Source organism: Trematomus bernacchii, unplaced genomic scaffold (genome assembly GCF_902827165.1).
Source record: "Trematomus bernacchii unplaced genomic scaffold, fTreBer1.1, whole genome shotgun sequence".
Classification (NCBI taxonomy): domain Eukaryota; kingdom Metazoa; phylum Chordata; class Actinopteri; order Perciformes; family Nototheniidae; genus Trematomus; species Trematomus bernacchii.
Window position 1 is genome coordinate 7611 of NW_022987776.1, and position 22390 is coordinate 30000.

At 41.2% G+C, this 22390-nt stretch overlaps 2 protein-coding genes across 2 annotated transcripts in view; both read right to left on the reverse strand.

The window, feature by feature from the left end:
- Window positions 1–1091: 1091 nt before the first annotated feature.
- LOC117497120 (A-kinase anchor protein 6-like) lies at window positions 1092–5635 on the reverse strand (the record flags this gene model as incomplete). The annotated part of the gene is made up of 4 exons (XM_034149020.1): window positions 5378–5635; window positions 3250–3366; window positions 2655–2832; window positions 1092–1261 (listed from the first exon to the last, which is right to left on the reverse strand). Coding segments are annotated over exons 1-4 (636 nt in total), but the record flags the coding sequence as incomplete, so codon positions are not given.
- Window positions 5417–22390, reverse strand: part of LOC117497137 (A-kinase anchor protein 6-like) — a 27830-nt gene continuing 10856 nt past the window's right edge. The window contains exons 3-7 of the mRNA XM_034149045.1: window positions 11622–11731; window positions 11183–11324; window positions 9353–10030; window positions 8675–9020; window positions 5417–5524 (exon numbers count right to left, since the gene is read on the reverse strand). Coding sequence (XP_034004936.1) covers window positions 8868–9020; window positions 9353–10030; window positions 11183–11324; window positions 11622–11731 — 1083 coding nt within the window. The 3' untranslated portion in view covers window positions 5417–5524; window positions 8675–8867. The remainder of the gene's footprint in view (window positions 5525–8674; window positions 9021–9352; window positions 10031–11182; window positions 11325–11621; window positions 11732–22390) is intronic.

A 22390-nucleotide genomic window follows, 5' to 3' on the forward strand; every position in this document is an offset into this window, starting at 1 on the left:
TCACCCATTCTAGCCATGCCTCATATCCCTCTATTTCACTTCCTGTTTCTAAAGTGCTGATTTGGGGTATAAAGCTTCAAACAAATAAAAAGGAGGGGTCTGAGCTCATGCGGGACCCGGCAGCTACTGTCTAAACTAAATGCTGCCGTGATGAAACGCCATATCATGGATTATCAAGGATTCTCTCTGAAACAGTATGGAGCTCAAAGGCTTTCTCTCTTGCCGGTTATACCACAAGGTGAGTTCCTTTTTATTTCCTGTTTCTTCACACACATGCTCTCCAGTACAGGTTAGCTCTGAGTGTTAGCGATGCTAATGTAAACACCGACCATATTACGTCCAAAACAGTCGGGCATTGTTTCCGATAGCAACGTTTCTGATAGGGCCGTGGGTCCACATTTCAGATATTACGTCATATCGGACGCAAATCTGGATCAGCTCCGTTGTTCCCCCGTTTTTAGAGATTTGGGTACGGAGGAGAAGAGAGAGGGTTTTATTTCCTGGCGCTTCGTGAGTTCGCTGACACACCGGGGACACATGTTGATGAAGAGAAGACATCAAGAAGTGCATTTTGCATGATAGGTCCCCTTTAAGTTTTAGCTAACTCACAACATGGACTAGTGCAATATCTAAATTGCGCAACATTTGGTCAAAGAAATGTCAAAATATCTGAATAAAGTGCAGTGGTGCTGCAAAGAAGTCCCGGCCTATGAACAGTATTCTACAAACTTGATAAAAAATGCTTGTTTTGTAAAGATCGTCCTAAAAAATGTAACAAAAAAAGATAATATGAATAACATATAAAAAATGTACCTTCCCTCGGATATATTATACCGCACAAAACACAATTGTGATATTATTACTGTGGATTTATCTTCCATTACTTGCTGTAATATTTGAAAAAAATGCCGAAAATGAACATTGTCTTTGCAATTTATTTGTTGTCTAACGATAGCTTGTCAGACTCCACTAATGCAATGAATGAAACCTTCAAGCTTGTTTTCTTGGAGAAAGAAATACGACAAAAGCATCGACAGACGTTTCACAGCAAGGACACAGAGAGACAGAAAATACAATAAAACCGTCCGTACCTCGATCTTCTTCCAGACGTCCGGGTCTTTGTCCTGGTTCTGGAGGTCCTGGTTCTGGAGGTCCTGGTTCTGGAGGTCCTGGTTCTGGAGGTCCTGGTTCTGGAGGTCCTGGAGCAGCCGCTGTACCAGAGACGCACCTCCACGCATGTCCACCGGGGGCGCTGTCAGAGCTGGGAAGTAGGAGTACAAATGCTTTGTTACTTAAGTACATGTTTCTGGTATCAGTACTTTACTCCACTACTTATTTTTCTGACGACTTGTTACTTTGACTTCTTACATTTTGAACACAAATACCTGTACTTTCTACTTCTTACATGCTGAACACAAATACCTGTACTTTCTACTTCTTACATTTTGAACACAAATACCTGTACTTTCTACTTCTTACATTTTGAACACAAATACCTGTACTTTCTACTTCTTACATTTTGAACACAAATACCTGTACTTTCTACTTCTTACATGTTGAACACAAATACCTGTACTTTCTACTTCTTACATGTTGAACACAAATACCTGTACTTTCTACTTCTTACATTTTGAACACAAATACCTGTACTTTCTACTTCTTACATGTTGAACACAAATACCTGTACTTTCTACTTCTTACATGTTGAACACAAATACCTGTACTTTCTACTTCTTACATGCTGAACACAAATACCTGTACTTTCTACTTCTTACATTTTGAACACAAATACCTGTACTTTCTACTTCTTACATTTTGAACACAAATACCTGTACTTTCTACTTCTTACATTTTGAACACAAATACCTGTACTTTCTACTTCTTACATTTTGAACACAAATACCTGTACTTTCTACTTCTTACATTTTGAACACAAATACCTGTACTTTCTACTTCTTACATGTTGAACACAAATACCTGTACTTTCTACTTCTTACATGTTGAACACAAATACCTGTACTTTCTACTTCTTACATTTTGAACACAAATACCTGTACTTTCTACTTCTTACATGTTGAACACAAATACCTGTACTTTCTACTTCTCACATGTTGAACACAAATACCTGTACTTTCTACTTCTTACATGTTGAACACAAATACCTGTACTTTCTACTTCTTACATGTTGAACCCAAATACCTGTACTTTCTACTTCTTACATGTTGAACACAAATACCTGTACTTTCTACTTCTCACATTTCCCAAACAGGCTGGTTCCTTTAGTTTGAATGTGTGTTTGGTGGCGTGATCATTATTATTTAGAGTCATTGCGTGCCTATTGATTTGAACACGATCCGTGTATCCATCATTTCCTGGTCTTCTCTAAAGAAGAGGGACCAATGAAAACGTTGTCATGTTGCCGTTGTTCAGCATGGAAACATTCATTAGCTAACAATGACATTATTGTTCTATTAATATAAAGGGAGGTCAGGTACTCTTTAAAACAGCTGCTAGTTATGGGTACTTTTTACTGAAGTACATTTCAAAGCCCTCTTTACTTTGACTTGAGTAAAGAAGTTTAGTCAGTACTTCTACTTTCACCAGAGTATTTTTAAACACGAGTATCTGTACTTCTACTTGAGTAAAGGATGTACTTTTGTAATCTCTGCTTGCTGTCAGGTTCATGCGGCGCTCCGTAGATCTTCGGCCCTCGTCTTCTTCAGACTGAAGGTCACTCAGCGGTCCAGACTCCATGCTCTCGTCCAATGAGGGAGCGATATCGCTGGAGGAGGCGGAGCTAAAGCGGCTCACCAGGTTGCGTCTGAAGGGAAGCTGAAGGAGGGGATCAACAGATGTTCAGATATGAGATTAGATCGACTTCATTGGTCCAAATATTTACGAAATGGTTTTGTTATAGCAGAATGTTAACAAGGCATTGCATATAAATGTACAAATAGAATAAAACAGCATTCACAATTTAAGTAGAAAAGTAGTGCGATCAAAATATAATTAACGTGCCAAAAGTAAAAGCAAGTACTTCTAAATTGCACTTAAGTATGAAACGTGATTAAATGTACTTCATTACATTACACCACTGCGAAAACACAATTTAAATATAGAGATTAAGTCACACTATAACAGACCAATTGTGTGCACAGTCTTTAAACCACATTTAAATACAACAAAGTAAAGTGTGTTTTTAGCATGTAAGGTGTTTAAAACATAAATAAAGATATATATAATATGTACCAGCGGTGGCAGAAGAGAAGGCATCTCGTCCAGCTCCCAGTCCTGGTTCAACTCCGTCAATTCCCAGTCGTCCACATCTTGCAAAGCATCCTGGGTAGAATCACATCCACCGGGCCTCTGCGGGACAAAGAGAGAGATTAAAGGGGTCTTGTTTCTATATCATATACAGTATGTGCACAACAGAATATGTTGTTCATTAACCCGCAAATAGTAACCAGGACTGTTCATACATAACACCTGCACTGTTTTACAATACTTTCACCTGCACTCTCATCTGCACATTTAAAGTGGACCTATCATGCTATATTTGAATAACATAGTGTAGGACCATACCTATATAAGGCATATTTATACCTTTTTTTTTTTCAAAATACCAAACAGATCATGCATTTTAGCCATGCCTCATTTTGCTCAATTTGACATTTTTTAGCTCTGTTTTTGCAAGGGCTGATTCTGTGAGAACAGCACCATCTACAGGCCTGGCATATGTACTACAGCGTCTCCAGCGCTTTCGAACGGCAATGGCCGTGGCTGTCTCCTCCTGATTGGTGGAGTTGGCCCAATAGCCGTAGCGCCACCGTCCTGACGTCAGGACAGTGTTCAAATCTGGATCAGTTTTGATCAGATCCGTTGCAGCCCCTTTTTTAGAGATTTGGGTATGGAGGAAAATAGAGAGGGTTGTGTTTTCTGACACTTGGTGAGTTCCCTGGAACACCGGGGACACATATTCATGTAGAAAAGACGTACACAAGTGCATTTTGCATGATAGGTCCCCTTTAAGTAAATATATGTCATACAAATGCTCAACGTTTTACTGTGATATCTTGTTTTAATAGTTACTTTATCACTTTATTTTTGCTGTATTATTATTACATGTGTATTCTATTTTACTCTGAAAACTGTTGCTGATATAAACGCCTGAATTTTCCCACGGAGATAAATAAAGCTTCATCGTATCTTATCTTATCTTAAAGGTCTCCTATCATGCTATTTTTCGGCACATATTATAGGTCTCAGATATATACAAATATATATAAAAACATGTCTCTGAACTGTTTTGCTCAAAATACCAAACAGATCATTCTGCTCTAGTTCAGCTGTTACTAAAGAGCTGATCCTGGGTCTGTAGCTTTAAAAAAAAACATTGTTTCTGACAGCAACGTTTCTGATTGGCCCGTGGGTGTAAAGCCCGCCCACATTTTAGTAATGTCGTCATGATGCAGCAAATCTGGATCAGCTCCGTTGTTTCCCCGTTTTTAGAGATGTGGGTACGGAGGAAAAGAGAGAGGGTTTTGTTTCCTGACGCTGCGTGAGTTCCCCGACACACCGGGAACACACCGGGGACACACCGGGGACACACCGGGGACACACTGGGGACACATGTGGCGCATTTCCACTACAGCGCGGTGCGCGGTTTAAGCGTGCCGTGCCGTGCCCGGCCCGTCTTTGGTTGCGTTTCCACTAGGCGTAGTTCCGGCTAGCGGGTACTTTTTCACAGTTTTCTGGCTCTCCAAAATTGAGGTTCTTTCCGGGCCAACAACCAGGCTGAGTATGCTAAACTAGTGAGAGAATCGCTGGCAACTACAACAAGATGAACATATTTGACCGTGATTTAATTGTAATACACGTTTCTAAATGATGCCGAAGTAACAACATACTGATACCGGTTAGTAAAAACCATGAATTAATGCTTTGACAAGTCTGCAGACAGACGGCAGGCGAAAAACCTTTTAAAATGCGTGTTTTCTAAATGGAGATTGGCTAAGCTAACGCAGTATATGCTCCGACCGTCCACACTCACAACAACGGCCTATACAGACATAAATAAAGCAGCGACTGTATTCACCATGACACAGACAGTCTGTGGTTTGTACTTGTTTAACTTCTGTCTAGTTTCTGAACAGATATGAGGAGCTGTGAGCTCTGAGTGCTAACAGCTAACGGCTGATGTTGGTTTTGTGTTTCGCATTGAAGATGACGTCACGGCTCCGCCTACACTGCGTTACTATAGTTACTGCCCCAGTTCCTAAACTGTAATGGAAACGCAGCATAAAGTGAGCCTGGCCTAACGAGACCTCTAACTCTGTACATTGTCGTGTGTATATCTGAACTTCATTGATCTACTGACCGTTGGCAGTGAGTGAGCCAGGCTCTCCAGCTTCATGGCGAGCATCTCAGTTTTCCGGAGCTGAGCGGGGAGAGCGAGGAACTCTTCTGACCCGTACCAGTGCTCTCTCTGTGGGTCGACTCCTGACGACACCTGGCTCCCCTGCTGCTGGAGAGGGGATGATAGAAACATGTTGGATAACAGAATACAGCCAGAAGATATACTAAACAAATGTGTTTTAATTTCAGAGGATGAGCATCATAGGAGGAAATGAAATGATAAGCATCAGCACTACTTTAAAGCAGACGTGTGTCTCTTGGCGTAGAGAAGTGGAATTCTTTGCCGATTGATTTAAAGGGCTGTAAGAACATTTTTATGTTTAAGAAAATGTATAAAGAAAGTGTAATTAGACAGTATGAAGTTGACTTTTTAGTGTGTTCTGGTTTTATGTTTCAGTATTTGTAAGCAACTGTGACTGAAAGAATATTGATTTTATTTAACTTTTTTATGGTTATTTCATTTTTTTTAAATAAGATGTTCTTCTCCCTGCTCCTTTCCACCATGCGCTATAAAAAAACAACCAGTAAAGTGTACATGTTTTGTTTTAAAATAACTGCCATGTGTGGAATAAACAAATAAATAATATATAAATTAAATAAATATGGCTTTTATTATGTTAACCAAAATGTGGGATCGTTCAAAAGTTTGGAACCAAAACGTTGATATTTCTGCATGTTTTACAGACTTATTCTAGATGGGATTGATCTTGATTATATCTGTAACACAACCTCGGTTTTTCACATGAACAATCCAGGAAACAAGTAGGTTGACACGTACGAGGAATTTGACTTGATGTCATGGTGCAGTGAAAGTAAAACTAAAATTAAAAACACAGATCAACACAGATGCAATCAATTAAATTCTATTTTGATAGCCCGAATAATACAAATGACAGATTTGTCTCAGGGGGCTTTTTACTCTGTTAAAGCAAACAACTTCCTCTGTTCTTAGACCCTCGCAGGGGACAAAGAAACCCTCCTGAAAAAAACCCACAATCAAAAAGTAATTAAATTAAATTAAAAGGGGGGAGCACAGAGGAGGGAAACCTCTCCCAGGACAAATGGTGTTAGGTGGTGTTTGTACAGATTGAAAAGAGAAAGAAATAACATCGGAAATCCAAATGCCAATGTTTTTGATTTAATAACGAAATATTTAAATACCGAGAATATTTAACCGACAACTTTTTTTAGTTTCCATATTTTTGTGCAAAACACATTGTGTATTGTTGATGACAAGTGGGGAGTTTTTTGTTTGTAACGGGGTGTCTGTACGCAACAAGAAAAGTATGCATATCAATACTTATACAGTATGCATTGGACATTTATGGATAAGTGTGTGTTGTGGGCGGAATATGAAGCTTGCACATTGTTAGGTTCCTTGTGATTTATAAAATGTAAGTGGGTTTTTCTATTTTAGTTTTCCATGCACACATTTGCATCCTCCTCCAGTTTGATAAATGAGGCCCCTGGTGTGCAAACAGAGCTGCAGACAGATGGTAAAAAGTGTCTACTGTCTGAATCCAGAATGAACACAACCTCAACTCCAGAGGTGGGAAGTATTTGTCGTTACTGTACTTAAGTACTTGTTTCTGGTATCAGTACTTTACTCCACTACTTATTTTTCTGACGACTTTTTACTTTGACTTCTTACATGTTGAACACAAATACCTGTACTTTCTACTTCTTACATGTTGAACACAAATACCTGTACTTTCTACTTCTTACATGTTGAACCCAAATACCTGTACTTTCTACTTCTTACATGTTGAACCCAAATACCTGTACTTTCTACTTCTTACATGTTGAACCCAAATACCTGTACTTTCTACTTCTCACATGTTGAACCCAAATACATGTACTTTCTACTTCTTACATGTTGAACCCAAATACCTGTACTTTCTACTTCTTACATGTTGAACCCAAATACCTGTACTTTCTACTTCTCACATGTTGAACCCAAATACATGTACTTTCTACTTCTTACATGCTGAACACAAATACCTGTACTTTCTACTTCTCACATGTTGAACCCAAATACATGTACTTTCTACTTCTTACATGTTGAACCCAAATACCTGTACTTTCTACTTCTTACATGTTGAACCCAAATACCTGTACTTTCTACTTCTCACATGTTGAACCCAAATACATGTACTTTCTACTTCTTACATGCTGAACACAAATACCTGTACTTTCTACTTCTCACATGTTGAACCCAAATACATGTACTTTCTACTTCTTACATGTTGAACCCAAATACCTGTACTTTCTACTTCTTACATGTTGAACCCAAATACCTGTACTTTCTACTTCTCACATGTTGAACCCAAATACCTGTACTTTCTACTTCTTACATGTTGAACCCAAATACCTGTACTTTCTACTTCTCACATGTTGAACCCAAATACATGTACTTTCTACTTCTTACATGCTGAACACAAATACCTGTACTTTCTACTTCTCACATGTTGAACCCAAATACATGTACTTTCTACTTCTTACATGTTGAACCCAAATACCTGTACTTTCTACTTCTTACATGTTGAACCCAAATACCTGTACTTTCTACTTCTCACATGTTGAACCCAAATACATGTACTTTCTACTTCTTACATGTTGAACCCAAATACCTGTACTTTCTACTTCTCACATTTCCCAAACAGGCTGGTTCCTTTAGTTTGAATGTGTGTTTGGTGGCGTGATCATTATTATTTAGAGTCATTGCGTGCCTATTGATTTGAACACGATCCGTGTATCCATCATTTCCTGGTCTTCTCTAAAGAAGAGGGACCAATGAAAACGTTGTCATGTTGCCGTTGTTCAGCATGGAAACATTCATTAGCTAACAATGACATTATTGTTCTATTAATATAAAGGCAGGTCAGGTACTCTTTAAAACAGCTGCTAGTTATGGGTACTTTTTACTGAAGTACATTTCAAAGCCCTCTTTACTTTGACTTGAGTAAAGAAGTTTAGTCAGTACTTCTACTTTCACCAGAGTATTTTTAAACTCATACTTGAGTAAAAGATGTGTGTACTTCACACACTGAACACTGAACACACACACTGTGATCACATGACATGGACAACACTTATCTAACGGACTTGTTTCTCTGTCTGGAGTTTTGTTTTCTTTCTAACACACTTCAGTGTTTAGTCAGTACTACTTGTCTGCACTTCTACTTGAGTAAAGGATGTGTGTACTTTGGCCCTCTCTGCTCAACTCTCCAAACTGCTTGATAAAACACAACCAGCTCACCTTCTTCCCGGGGCGTTTCACGATCCAAACGGCCGTGTTTCCGGGCCTCGGTCGGGGTTCTGATTCCTCTCCGGACGCTTCCATGTCTGAGGAGAGGAACTGCTCCCTCATGGGGGAAGGCAACGAGGAGTCAGAGTCCCCCTCACTGAGTGTATCCTCCACCCCCTGCCTCCTCTCATCTTGTCTGGATATCTCAGCCTGAGACCGTGGGGCTCCAGGAGGCAGGGGGGCTTCGGTGCTTGTTTTGGCCCAAGATGAGCTCCTGTGATCGGGCATCGGTCTCTGAGAGCGCCCCCCCCTGTCTGGAGCTCAAGCGGTTTCTCTGGACGTTTCGCCCGTTCATGATCTGTAAAGTTTAAAAGAGGGTTTAGATAAGGCAGGGGTGTCCAAACTTTTTATCACCGAGGGCTATACATACAGAAAAATATTCGAAGGGCTGGGCCGCTCACTAGAGGTGAGGTTTATTGCCTCATAAGCGAAGTTATAAGTCAGCAAAATCAATCAAATGTAGGTACATCATTTACTTGAGTAAAGAAGTTTAGTCAGTACTTCTACTTTTACCATTTTTAAACACGAGTATCTGTACTTCTACTTGAGTAAAGGATGTGTGTACTTTTGACATCTCTTGCTATAATATTTGAACACCTCTCGTCTAAATGATAAAGCAAGTACACCAACCTGCAGACTCTCGTAGGACTGAGAAACGTCTTCTGGATAAACCGAGTCCAGCTCCAACCAGAACTTTGATCGGTCCAGAGGATCCACGAGGGAGGGGGTGCTGCGGCTCAACTCGGCCTGGGAATGAAGCCCAGAAATGGGGCTTTCGTTCCCCGTTCCTCCCCTGGATCCCTCTCCCCCTCCGTTCGAGAACACAGCGGCTCTTTTGGGGCGTGACGGCTGTGTTGGTGACACTTCAGTGCTGTTGTGGCGCTTTGCACTCTCATTGCATTGCATTGTGGGTAATACAGACAGGTTGTGGTTTGTTGAGTCGGCGGGGTTTGGGAGTTCTGGTATACTGTTGTGGAATTTGTGGTTTGAGAGACTGTGGAGACTTTCCTCTGGTTCTAGTTCTGGATCTGGATGTGGGTTTGGAGTTTTTTCGGGTTTCTGAGCGACGTCTTCCCCCTTTGGTTCTGGTTCTTCCTCTGGTTCTGGATGTGGGACTTGAGTTGTTTCGGGCTCCTGAGCGACGTCCTCTCCTTCCACCTCAGCTTCTCGAGCCTCAGACTCGTCTCCGGGGCTGTAGTCGCTCAACTCGAAGGCCGTGATGCCGCAGTCTAGAGAGAAATAGTCCTGGCTGCAGCGGATGGTCAGCTGACCGAAATCATCCTCCTCCGTCAGAGCGTCCAGGCGAGTCTGGAGAGGAAGAATGAATCATGTTATTACCTACTGTGCTTCACACTATCTCTGACAAGGTGGACAATGTTTGACTGTGTGTGTTCGTGTGTGTGTCAGTGTGTGTGTCTGTGTGTGTGTGTGTTATGACCTGTTGCTGATATAAATTGGACAATAATGTGTGTATGGCACTACAGTGTGGGATGCTTCTAGAGACTCTGAGCAAACACTGTGATGTCAACTCTTCCCTAAATGCAAACACACCCAGCATGTCAAAGTGTTGGGAAAATACTGAATGTCCTCTTCCAATATGAGAGTAACATGATAACAAGGTATCCCAACTGTAGCTGTGAACATGACAGGATGTATGATTACCTAGAAGAGCATCATGACTGTTTGAGGCATATGATAGCTATGTGATTAACATGATGATTCAGCCTCTATGGAGATAGACATATGACAAGCATGCTCATTTCTGACGTGGAGCTAATCTGAAGTAAACATTGAATACTGCTTTCTATTCCTCCATCTTGTGACTGTGTAACTCCCTCTCTTGGATATCAGCATGTGAAGGACACTGTTCAGGAACTAGTTGATGCTCTGTGTGTGAGGACTCCTTCCATTCTGGAGAGGATCACAAACACATGGATCCTGAGATTGAAGCTCAAGCCGGGGGCCAGTGATTATTAACATTTTTAAGTATTCAGAACATTTTGAGTAAAAAGTCAGGATTTTGAGAAAAAAGTCAGAATTTTGAGATTTTGAGAAAAAATACATAATTTGAGAAAAAATACATAATTTTGAGAAAAAATACATAATTTTGAGAAAAAAATACATAATCTTGAGAAAAAATACATAATTTTTAGATTTTGAGAAAAAGTCAGAAATTTGAGAATTTGAGTAAAAAGACAGAATTTTGAGTCAGAAATACAAATGCTCTGTATGTGATGACTACTTCCATTCTTGAGAGGATCATAAATACATGGATCCTGAGATTGAAGCTCAAGCCGGTGACCAGTGATGTTTTTCTAACAGTGGACAATGTGTGTGTCAGTCTGTGTGTGTGTGTGTGTGTGTGTGTGTGTGTGTGTGTGTGCGTGCGTGCGTGCGTGTGCGTGTGCGTGTGTGTGTGTGTGTGCATGCGTGCGTGCGTGTGTGTGTGTATGTTCCGACCTGGTCCTGATCCTGACTGAAGGCCTGCAGGATGTCTGTCTGTCTGGTGAAGTTTCCGTTGGAGTCCTGCAGGCCCTGAAGCAGACGCTCCTTCAGAACCAGAACCGAGACTCTGAGCTGGTGCCAGAGCAGCTGCACCGTCCTGCAACACAACACACACAGGAAGAGACCATTCACAATGTGTGTGTACGTTTAAATTAATACTAACAAATACAGATGATATCAATATTTGTATAAGTGTACAAAAAAATAACAGTCAGAGTTATAATCTGTTTTCTTCAAGAATATGTAAGTCAAGGAGGATTGATCCACATTACATTAGACAGTAAAAGTGACAAGGAACAAACTACCTAATCATAATGGCTTTATACAAATGATAGCATGATAGAAAAACCTTTAAACAGTGAATACTTTTCGTTGTCGTTGTGTTGAGACTCACCTGATGTCTACGATGATGTTGACAGAGTAGGACAGGAGCTTCAGGGAGAACTCGGTCTCCAGCAGGGCGTGAATCTGCTCCACATGGTCCGAGATGTCCTCACAGATGTCCTGAAATCACAACCAAACACACAGAAAACTTTCTATAAATCACACGGTACGAAATAAGTCTCAATGGCTTTAAGAGTATCAAGAGATAGGGTTTAAATCCTCACACAGTCACATCAGAGTGTATAACCAGCACAAACACATCCTCACAGTGCAGGGAAAAGCAGAACTGACGGTGTTGAGTCGCTCGTTTTAAACGTGACTCAGTTTCATGTGGGCTCACTTCCAGGTTTATATGTAAAAACATGGAGAGCCCGTCTTGTGTGTCGGGGATCAACACCGTCTCCATAAAAACATTAAACCCACAAAGACACCAGACAGACAGACAGACTCCAGTGGGGAAGAGCTGAGCAAAAATATCAACGCTCTGCAAACGTTCCATACGTTCAGGTTTTATGTTGCATCGTATTCAGAGACCCCAATGTTTACCAGCTCTATTTAGATAGATGAGGTAGGAGGAGTAACTTAACTACAACTAATGTCTGAACGCATTTCATTTGAAGTGTTTATAATTAGAAAACACATTAAAAACTGTAATATAAACACACAGTCAGTGTAGGATAATCACAATGGGATGAAATAACTACAAATGACGGGAAGAATCGGAGATGAATCTGATTAAAGAAACAGTTTCAACTTGTTATTCAATCTCTGAGAAAATGATAAAAAGATTAATATTGGTCAGTCTTGAGTCTATAGTAACACTGAGATATAAAACAATACACAAATGCATGTGTATGGAGATTTTGGGCGTCTATTTTAAACGTTTGACAGAGCAAGGTTTGCTGTTACCCAATGCTTCTGAAATGTACACATTTTCCAATCAAAAAATAATTTATTTATAGATTGTTTGCCTATAATTTCAATACATTTAAAAATGTGCCAGCAAATGGGAAATTTGCTTTATTTTAGTGTCATGATTTACGATTCAACTGCATCATATTTTGTATTTAACCATCAACCTGCGCCACATCGTCTTCTTAAAGGTCCCATGTCATGGTCATTTCTACTGATCATAATTCCATTGTTGAGGTCTACTAGAATAGATTCACATTGTTCAATGTTCCAAACTCACATTGGTTTCTCATACAGCATCTCTGTATAGTATGTGTATTCACTCTCTGTCCTACACGGCTTGTTGGAGCTCCTGCCCCCCCCCCCCCCCCCTCCCTGTGAGCCCACTGTGCTCTGATTGGTCAGCTCGCCCACTCTGTTCTGATGAGTCCACCACCGTTACAGCAGAACATCAGTGATTATGTGTTACAATGGCGTTTGTTAGCAACCAGGAAATGACACCAGTAATGACAAACAGATGAGAATGCTGCGTGGGGTCTGGGTGCCGTGTTGGGGGGACGTTGGGGGGCTCGCTGCTCCGCCCTTTTAGGCTCGAGGAGCGGACAGTGTGAGCTGGGTTACTGGTGTGGTTTCCTGGTTGCTGCGTGGGGTCTGCGGGCCTCGCCGTGTCCCGCTGTCTCAGGCTGAGTCCAGGCTGAGAACAATAAGGCTGGCTGAGTGTGTGTGTGTGAGGAGTTCCGCGGATTGGTCCATTTGGATCGTCAGTACGTCACTTGGTTCCCGGAAGAAAAAAATTGAAAAATGAAATGTCCAACGAGGCGTTCTGGGGCAGCATAGACACGTCTTCTCTGTGTTAGAGTTTTACTCGCTACAGGGTGTACTTTGAGGGTTTGTGACTCTGCAGACCGTTTACATGCAGAAGCTTCATAACACACAAGGGGACGGGTAATAACCAGAAAAGCATGACATGGGACCTTTAACATGAGTATTATCATGCCCTCAAATTCAAACTGGTAAGTACATTTGCAACCTTTCGTGAAAAAATCATAAATATGTGAGTTTTTTTTATGGAAAATGGTAGGAAACGTTTTGAAAAAGGTCAAAAAAGTGACTTCACATATCAACAAATAAACCAGAACAAAGTGACAAACTTCATGGCAGCCATCAGGAAGCATAAAGTGAAGCTTGTGCACTCTACCATTATATAATCATGAAGTTAACCCTGTTCACTGTCGATGAATATGTTACTGCAAAATGAAACAGATTTAATCCGGACTAAAATTAGACGACCTTTATGAAAGCAGGTGAACTTCAGATACTTGATATCCTCCCTCTGAACCGCTGAGTCACTGAGAAGCTCCATGGAGACCGAGCTGAACAACACAACACCCAAAGACCTCCCTCTCTCTGCTGCAGGCGGCATGTCAGAATGTGGGTCACACACACACACACACACACACACACACACACACACACACACACACACACACACACACTGTATAGCTTGGCTAACAGTGTGACCTGCTGAGCACCGCTCCAAAATACATTTGTCACTACTGTAAGGAGTGACTCTCAGTCAACTCTCTGCTCCACAGCCTCTCTTGGATAACTGGACTTAAAGATCTCCTATTATGCTATTTCTAGGCATATATTATGGGTCTCAGATATATACAAATATATAAAAAATATGTCTATGATGTGTTTTACTCAAAATACCAAACAGATCACCCATTCTAGCCATGACTTCATATCCGTCTATTTCAGCCCTGAGAAACGCTGATTCTGGGTCCTTAGCTTTTAAAAAAGAAAATGCCTGCTCAGAATTCTAGCGGTAGATTCTCAGCTAAATGCTGCCGTTATTAAACGCCATATCATGTTCAAAACACATCTCATTGTTTCTGACAGCAACGTTTCTGATAGGGCCGTGGGTCCAGATTTCCGATATTACGTCATATCGGACGCAAATCAGGATCAGCTCCGTTGTAGCCCCGTTTTTAGAGATGTGGGTACGGAGGAAAAGAGAGAGGGTTGTGTTTTCTGACGCTGCGTGAGTTCCCTGACACACCGGGCGGGGACACATGTTGATGTAGAAAAGACGTGAAAAAGTGCATTTTGCATGATAGGAGACCTTTAAAACCACACTGTACATTTTACAGTTATATATTTGTATTTCCACATAATGCTATTTTATTTCTATTTGAGATGTTTACGTTTTGAGTTGTTTATTTCTACTCTTTTAATGTCTACTCATGTGCAATCCCATGTCTTTCATGCTGCTGCAACGCAAACATTTCCCAAATTGGGATCAATAAAGTACTTCTGATCTTATCTTAGTGTGATGCTCAGATACACAGATCCATGACTTCTGTTCAGTATTCAGGTGTGCAGAGTGTCAGCACACCTGGCTGGGGTCTTGCTGTCAGATGTTATCAAACTCTGGCCTAAATGGCCCAATTCCAAACCAACCCCTACATCCTCCCCCCACCCACCTTCACACTGTTAGCGCGTCCATGTTGAGGGTTTGCTACATTAAGTTTCACATGTCTGCACACATGCAGCTTTTCATATATGGTTTTAATGACATCCTCTTATCTACTGACTCTGGGGACTGCGTTGTGCTTCTACTTATTGATCCAACTGCTGCTTTCCATACAGTCGACCATGACATCCTGATCTCTCGCTTGGAGCAGTGGGTGGGCATTGAGGGGAAAGCCCTGGAATGGTTCAGCTCATATCTGAAGGACAGAACTTTCTGTCAGCCTTGGAACCTTTTCCTCCCACGAAAGTCCCTGCTCTCTAGCAGGGACGGAAAAGGGGGTAAAAACGTTCTCATGAACTAATATTTTAGTTCAAGGTTCAAGGTTCAAGGTTCTTTATTGTCAATCTGACATAGCTACAGAGTAATTATGTAGTTGAAAATCTTATGTCACAGGCTTCTCCAACAATGCAACATCGGGGCGGAGTGGCGCAGCGGGCTGTGCGTTTGATCATCAGATCAAGGGGGCGTTGGGGAACTCCAGTTCGAAACCCGCTCCCGCCGCCACTGCGTCAGGCCGTTGTGTCCTTGGGCAAGACACTTCACCCGAATTTGCTCCTGTGGGTATTGTCCACAGTACATGTATGATATTAATGTGTACTTGTAAAGCGCCTTGATGACTTTGAGGTGTGAAGATGGGCGGTGTGGCGCAGTGGGCTGTGCATTGATCATCAGATCAAGGGGGCGAAACCCGCCTCCGCCGCCGCTGCATCTGTAAAGCCGTTGTGTCCTTGGGCAAGACACTTCACCTGAATTTGCTCCTGTGGGTATTGTCCACAGTACATGACCGTTACATGTATGTATGTGTAATGTGTATCTGTAAAGCGCTTTGGGTCATGGAAAAAGCGCTATAATAAATATAAGGAATTATTATTATTAACATAATAACATAATAATAATAATAATAATAAAAGTTCCGGATCTTTTTGGTGTGAACGCGACATTTCGGAACTAAAGTGGGAAAAGTACTGCGGTGTGAAAGCGCCTCTACATCATAAACCTGTGCTACGTTCAGAAGAGAGAATGCAGTCAGAACAGGTATCTACTCTCTGCCAAATGTCTGGTACTGATTTCCAAAATGTATGTGATAAAATGTCTCTTTGTAGAATCATGAATGCTGCCTATGCACTTTCTATACCTCCTTGATTTGAGTTGCAAACCGTTGCTTAATCTCATGTCATATCTATAATCTTTGGTCACATCTGCCTGTTTCCTCAAGTTGTTCTTACTCTAACAGCTTCTGTATTAAATCAAATGCAACTATAATGAAATATTTGTTCATCTCATCTACCTGTATCTCTTACGGCCCGTCCACACAGCAGCGTTAAAAAATCTTGAAACGCTTCTGCCCATTCACTTTGAATGGGGTGACGTCACTTTGCCTCACTTTTCGCCGAACTGCATTGTGGGAAGCAGAGCGGAGATTTTCAGGATTTTCAGGATTCAAAGTTGAGCAATGTTCAACTTTTGAAGCTGAGGTGGAAGCGTCAGCCAATCAAATCCCGTGTATGCAAATCTGAGAGTTCAAGCGCTAGCCAATCAAACGGCGTGTATGCTGGGAGAGACAGACCGCAGGTCATTTCCTCATATTCCAAAACATGGAGGAGAAATTAGCGGTAGGGAATCACCCGGTGCTTTATGACCAGTCCCTATTTACCTACCGGGATACAAACCGGAGGAGCCAGGCATGGAGGGAGGTGGCAGAGACAGTGGTAGGTTTTCGCCTGTTTGGGGAGTTTATATCCAGTTTACTTCGGGCTTTTTTGCTTCGTATGTCGGGGGCGGGAGATTCATGTGATTGGTTGTTGGTGCCTTGCTCGCAAAAAATCCCCAAGCTTCAGATACGCCCACCTCCAAGATTTTTTTAACGCTGCTGTGTGGACGCTCCGTTACTGATCCTTATCCTGCCTTCTTTAAATCAACGTAAGAAAAAAATGTTGGTTTATTGCTTTATGTGAGGTTTCTGTTTTCCGAAGCAGGGATTAAGAGAACCCCCGTCTGAGAGTGGTTCATATTGGCAGATGTTGACCGTGCATCTGTCCTTGTGCTTCCCTGAAGACTTCATTGAGAGTTCATCACATCGTTCTCAATTATGATATCAGGAGGAGCGTGTTTCATCTCACACACTCCTCAGAAACACTCCGCCGGGAGATCAAGAACGGCCTCAAGAGGAAGGAGAGTAGTTCACACAGAAAACACACACATATCATAGACATGTTGTATGCACTGTAGGCGTACTGTGAGTAAAGATCAATTTCATCCTCAAAGCGATGTCACGTCGCTACAACACAGCGGTGAAAATGTCACAGATGTCTTTCAGATGCTTCAATAATTCACAATCAGCTTTTATATGCTAATACACACACACACACACACACACACACACACACACACACACACACACACACACACACACACACACACACACACACACACACACACAGCACACACACACACACACACACACACACACACACACACACACACACACACTCAGCACTCAACAGAGGAACCTTCTGATTGAATTAACACCAAGTCTGTCGTTCACATCTGAAGTCATATGTAAGAAGATATTCAGTCCGGTCAGACTGCAGGGAACTAATGAGACCCTGGTGTGTGTGTGTGGTGTGTGTGTGTGTGTGTGTGTGTGTGTGTGTGTGTGTGTGTGTGTGTGTGTGTGTGTGTGTGTGTGTGTGTGTGTGTGTGTGTGCGCGTGCGTGTGTGTGTGTGTGTGTGTGTGTGTGTGTGTGTGTGTGTGTAATTACATGCTTGCTAACTCTTGATTAATGTGTGTGTGTGTGTGTGTGTGTGTGTGTGTGTGTGTGTGTGTGTGTGTGTGTGTGTGTGTGTGTGTGTGTGTGTGTGTGTGTGTGTGTGTGTGTGTGTGTGTGTGTGTGTGTGTGTGCATGGTAGAAAGTAGAAATTGACAAGCCCATGTACAAAATATTTAGAATCACACATCTCTATAATCGGCCTCCACACTTGATCTTTCAATATCAAACATGTTCTCGCACCCCGGTCACGTAGAGCGAAGACGTGAGCTGTCAATCACAGACTCCATACATCCAGCAGGGTTTCTAATTGCCTGAAATCAATCTGAAGCAAGTGGACTCAGACTTCAGCTCCAATCTGAGCTCACCCGAATCACCGCAGACATCAAGGGCTTCAGAGCGAACGCCTCCAAACCGGCTGAGACAGATTCTCCTCGTCTGAAACCATTCCATCTAATAACCTTCAGCTCCTGCGTGTTTTACCTTGGAGATCAAATACTCTGCGCTCCTTCTGCCCCTGGAGTATTTAAATTAAGCGGCTTCAAAGACGACCGAGACCCGCTGCTGCGATACAAAGACTTGCAGAGATGGCAAAAGTACATCCTTTACTCAAGTAGAAGTACAGATACTCGTGTTTAAAAATACCCTGGTAAAAGTAGAAGTACTGACTAAACTATACACATCACTTACGAATTGTTCTTGTATTTGCAATATAATAACCCTTCATTTTATGTTATGAAATGCTGGATCAAACTATCAATGTATGTTTTTTTACACTGTTGGTTAATCTGTGCTAAATCCTAAACCCCCTAAGACAAATGTGTTTTATTATACATTATTATTATTTAGTACATTTCTGTTCGATTTGATTTGTCATATTATAAATAGAAAAGTACTGCTGTACACACATCCTTTACTCAAGTAGAAGTACAGATACTCGTGTTTAAAAATATTGAAAGTAGAAGTACTGACTAAACTACTTTACTCAAGTCAAAGTAAAGAGGGCTTTGAAATGTACTTCAGTAAAAAGTACCCATAACTAGCAGCTGTTTTAAAGAGTACCTGACCTCCCTTTATATTAATAGAACAATAATGTCATTGTTAGCTAATGAATGTTTCCATGCTGAACAACGGCAACATGACAACGTTTTCATTGGTCCCTCTTCTTTAGAGAAGACCAGGAAATGATGGATACACGGATCGTGTTCAAATCAATAGGCACGCAATGACTCTAAATAATAATGATCACGCCACCAGACACACATTCAAACTAAAGGAACCAGCCTGTTTGGGAAATGAGAGAAGTAGAAAGTACAGGTATTTGGGTTCAACATGTGAGAAGTAGAAAGTACAGGTATTTGGGTTCAACATGTAAGAAGTAGAAAGTACAGGTATTTGGGTTCAAAATGTAAGAAGTAGAAAGTACAGGTATTTGTGTTCAAAATGTAAGAAGTAGAAAGTACAGGTATTTGTGTTCAAAATGTAAGAAGTAGAAAGTACAGGTATTTGTGTTCAACATGTAAGAAGTAGAAAGTACAGGTATTTGGGTTCAAAATGTAAGAAGTAGAAAGTAAAAAGTCGTCAGAAAAATAAGTAGTGGAGTAAAGTGATACCAGAAACATGTACTTAAGTACAGTAACAAAGTATTTGTACTCCACTACTTCCCACCTCTGAAGACTTGTTACAGTCATTTTTTTCAAAGTGGTGTAGCTTCTGCAAAAGGACTTCGAGCATTGGAGGTTTTTCTCGTATGAGGTTTCGTTCACGGTCGGCATGTGCTCTGTTTCTCTGCTGCCGGACATTTAGGCAACTTGAACTCTGTTGGAAGCAAAGAGAGACTCATGCTGCGTCCACATGTACAGATACAAGAGTCTCCAGCTGCTAATGAGGCTGTGTGTGTGTGTGTGTGTGTGTGTGTGTGTGTGTGTGTGTGTGTGTGTGTGTGTGTGTGTGTGTGTGTGTGTGTGTGTGTGTGTGTGTGTGTGTGTGTGTGTGTGTGTGTGTGTGTGTGTGTGTGTGTGTGTGTGTGTGTGTGTGTGTGTGTGTGTGTGTGTTCTGGTGAGCTGCTGTGCTACACAGGAGAAGGTATGTTTCCAAAGACCTGAAAAGGTATTTTTTCAGTTGTTTTAAAGGATTAAAAATAGTTGAAGGTTTTTAAAGAGTCCTCTCCTGCTGATGTTCAGGTGTATATCTGTATGTAGTGTCTCTACTTTAAAGAGTCCTCTCCTGCTGATGTTCAGGTGTATATCAGTATGTAGTGTCTCTACTTTAAAGAGTCCTCTCCTGCTGATGTTCAGGTGTATATCTGTATGTAGTGTCTCTACTTTAAAGAGTACTCTCCTGCTGATGTTCAGGTGTATATCAGTATGTAGTGTCTCTACTTTAAAGAGTCCTCTCCTGCTGATGTTCAGGTGTATATCAGTATGTAGTGTCTCTACTTTAAAGAGTCCTCTCCTGCTGATGTTCAGGTGTATATCAGTATGTAGTGTCTCTACTTTAAAGAGTCCTCTCCTGCTGATGTTCAGGTGTATATCAGTATGTAGTGTCTCTACTTTAAAGAGTCCTCTCCTGCTGATGTTCAGGTGTATATCAGTATGTAGTGTCTCTACTTTAAAGAGTCCTCTCCTGCTGATGTTCAGGTGTATATCAGTATGTAGCGTCTCTACTTTAAAGAGTCCTCTCCTGTTGATGTTCAGGTGTATATCAGTATGTAGTGTCTCTACTTTAAAGAGTCCTCTCTTACTGATGTTCAGGTGTATATCAGTATGTAGTGTCTGTACTTTAAAGAGTCCTCTCCTGCTGATGTTCAGGTGTATATCAGTATGTAGTGTCTCTACTTTAAAGAGTCCTCTCCTGCTGATGTTCAGGTGTATATCAGTATGTAGTGTCTCTACTTTAAAGAGTCCTCTCCTGCTGATGTTCAGGTGTATATCAGTATGTAGTGTCTCTACTTTAAAGAGTCCTCTCCTGCTGATGTTCAGGTGTATATCAGTATGTAGTGTCTCTACTTTAAAGAGTCCTCTCTTGCTGATGTTCAGGTGTATATCAGTATGTAGTGTCTCTACTTTAAAGAGTCCTCTCCTGCTGATGTTCAGGTGTATATCAGTATGTAGTGTCTCTACTTTAAAGAGTCCTCTCCTGCTGATGTTCAGGTGTATATCAGTATGTAGTGTCTCTACTTTAAAGAGTCCTCTCCTGCTGATGTTCAGGTGTATATCAGTATGTAGTGTCTCTACTTTAAAGAGTCCTCTCCTGCTGATGTTCAGGTGTATATCAGTATGTAGTGTCTCTACTTTAAAGAGTCCTCTCCTGCTGATGTTCAGGTGTATATCAGTATGTAGTGTCTCTACTTTAAAGAGTCCTCTCCTGCTGATGTTCAGGTGTATATCAGTATGTAGTGTCTCTACTTTAAAGAGTCCTCTCTTGCTGATTGTTATTGGGATCCTAATTCTGCACTGGAAGAATAATAATGTACGCTCTTGTCAAATAAAGGCTTATTGTTGAGCATGAAAGGATGTTTAGCAAATTAAACAAAATGCAGACGCACACAAATGGCTCTCCATTGTTCCATTCTCAACATGAAGTGCTTCAAATGATATGAAATAGATATTTAGCTCAGCAGTGATTGTGTTATTAGTTTAAGGGCTGAAGCTCAGACTGGTTCAGATCCTAGAGAAACTTTAGGTAAATGATCAAGGACGAGCTGGTGGTGTTCCTGTTTCTTCTTCTGTGGTTGTTTACAAAGCTGCAAATCAATAACAATCATTCTCATCTGTTTGAAACCATATTTTAACTAAGTCTTAATTCAATTTCTTTTATGGGAATATCATATTTGTTTATGGTGGAAAGCTGACAGTATTTGGGGAAAGGCGGATTCAGAATGTATGAATACAACTCTACACACAAAAATAACTTTTCCCCAAAATCCACTTATTTGTAAGAACATTTCATTTGCTTTATAATTTACATTTCTTGACTTAAGGAATATATAACATACACTTTCACTTTGCAATAGGAGGTCACACAACAGCAGCAAAACACCGTCGAATCAGATTTATAAAAGTAATTCTGATTTCTCTAATCAAATATTTAAAAGACGTGAATGTGTACCGAACACCACTTTGTGAAAAGCATGTTTTAAAATTGTACAACAAAGCTTGAAGAACACACTTGCAGAAACCTCACCACACTTAGTTTTAAAAGCTGTGAACACACACACACACACACACACACACACACACACACACACACACACACACACACACACACACACACACACACACACACACACACACACACACACACACACACACACACACACACACACACACACACACACACACACACACACACACACACACACACACACACACACACACACACACACACACACACACACACACACACACACACACATCAGGGTCTCATTAGTTCCCTGTCTACTTTCTCTATCTAGACAGCCAACACTCAGCAGGTTTCTTACCTTTTCACACCCGTAGACAGTCTCATACAAGATCAATATTTAACCTGGAAGATATTCCAAATTGAAGAATCTGAATC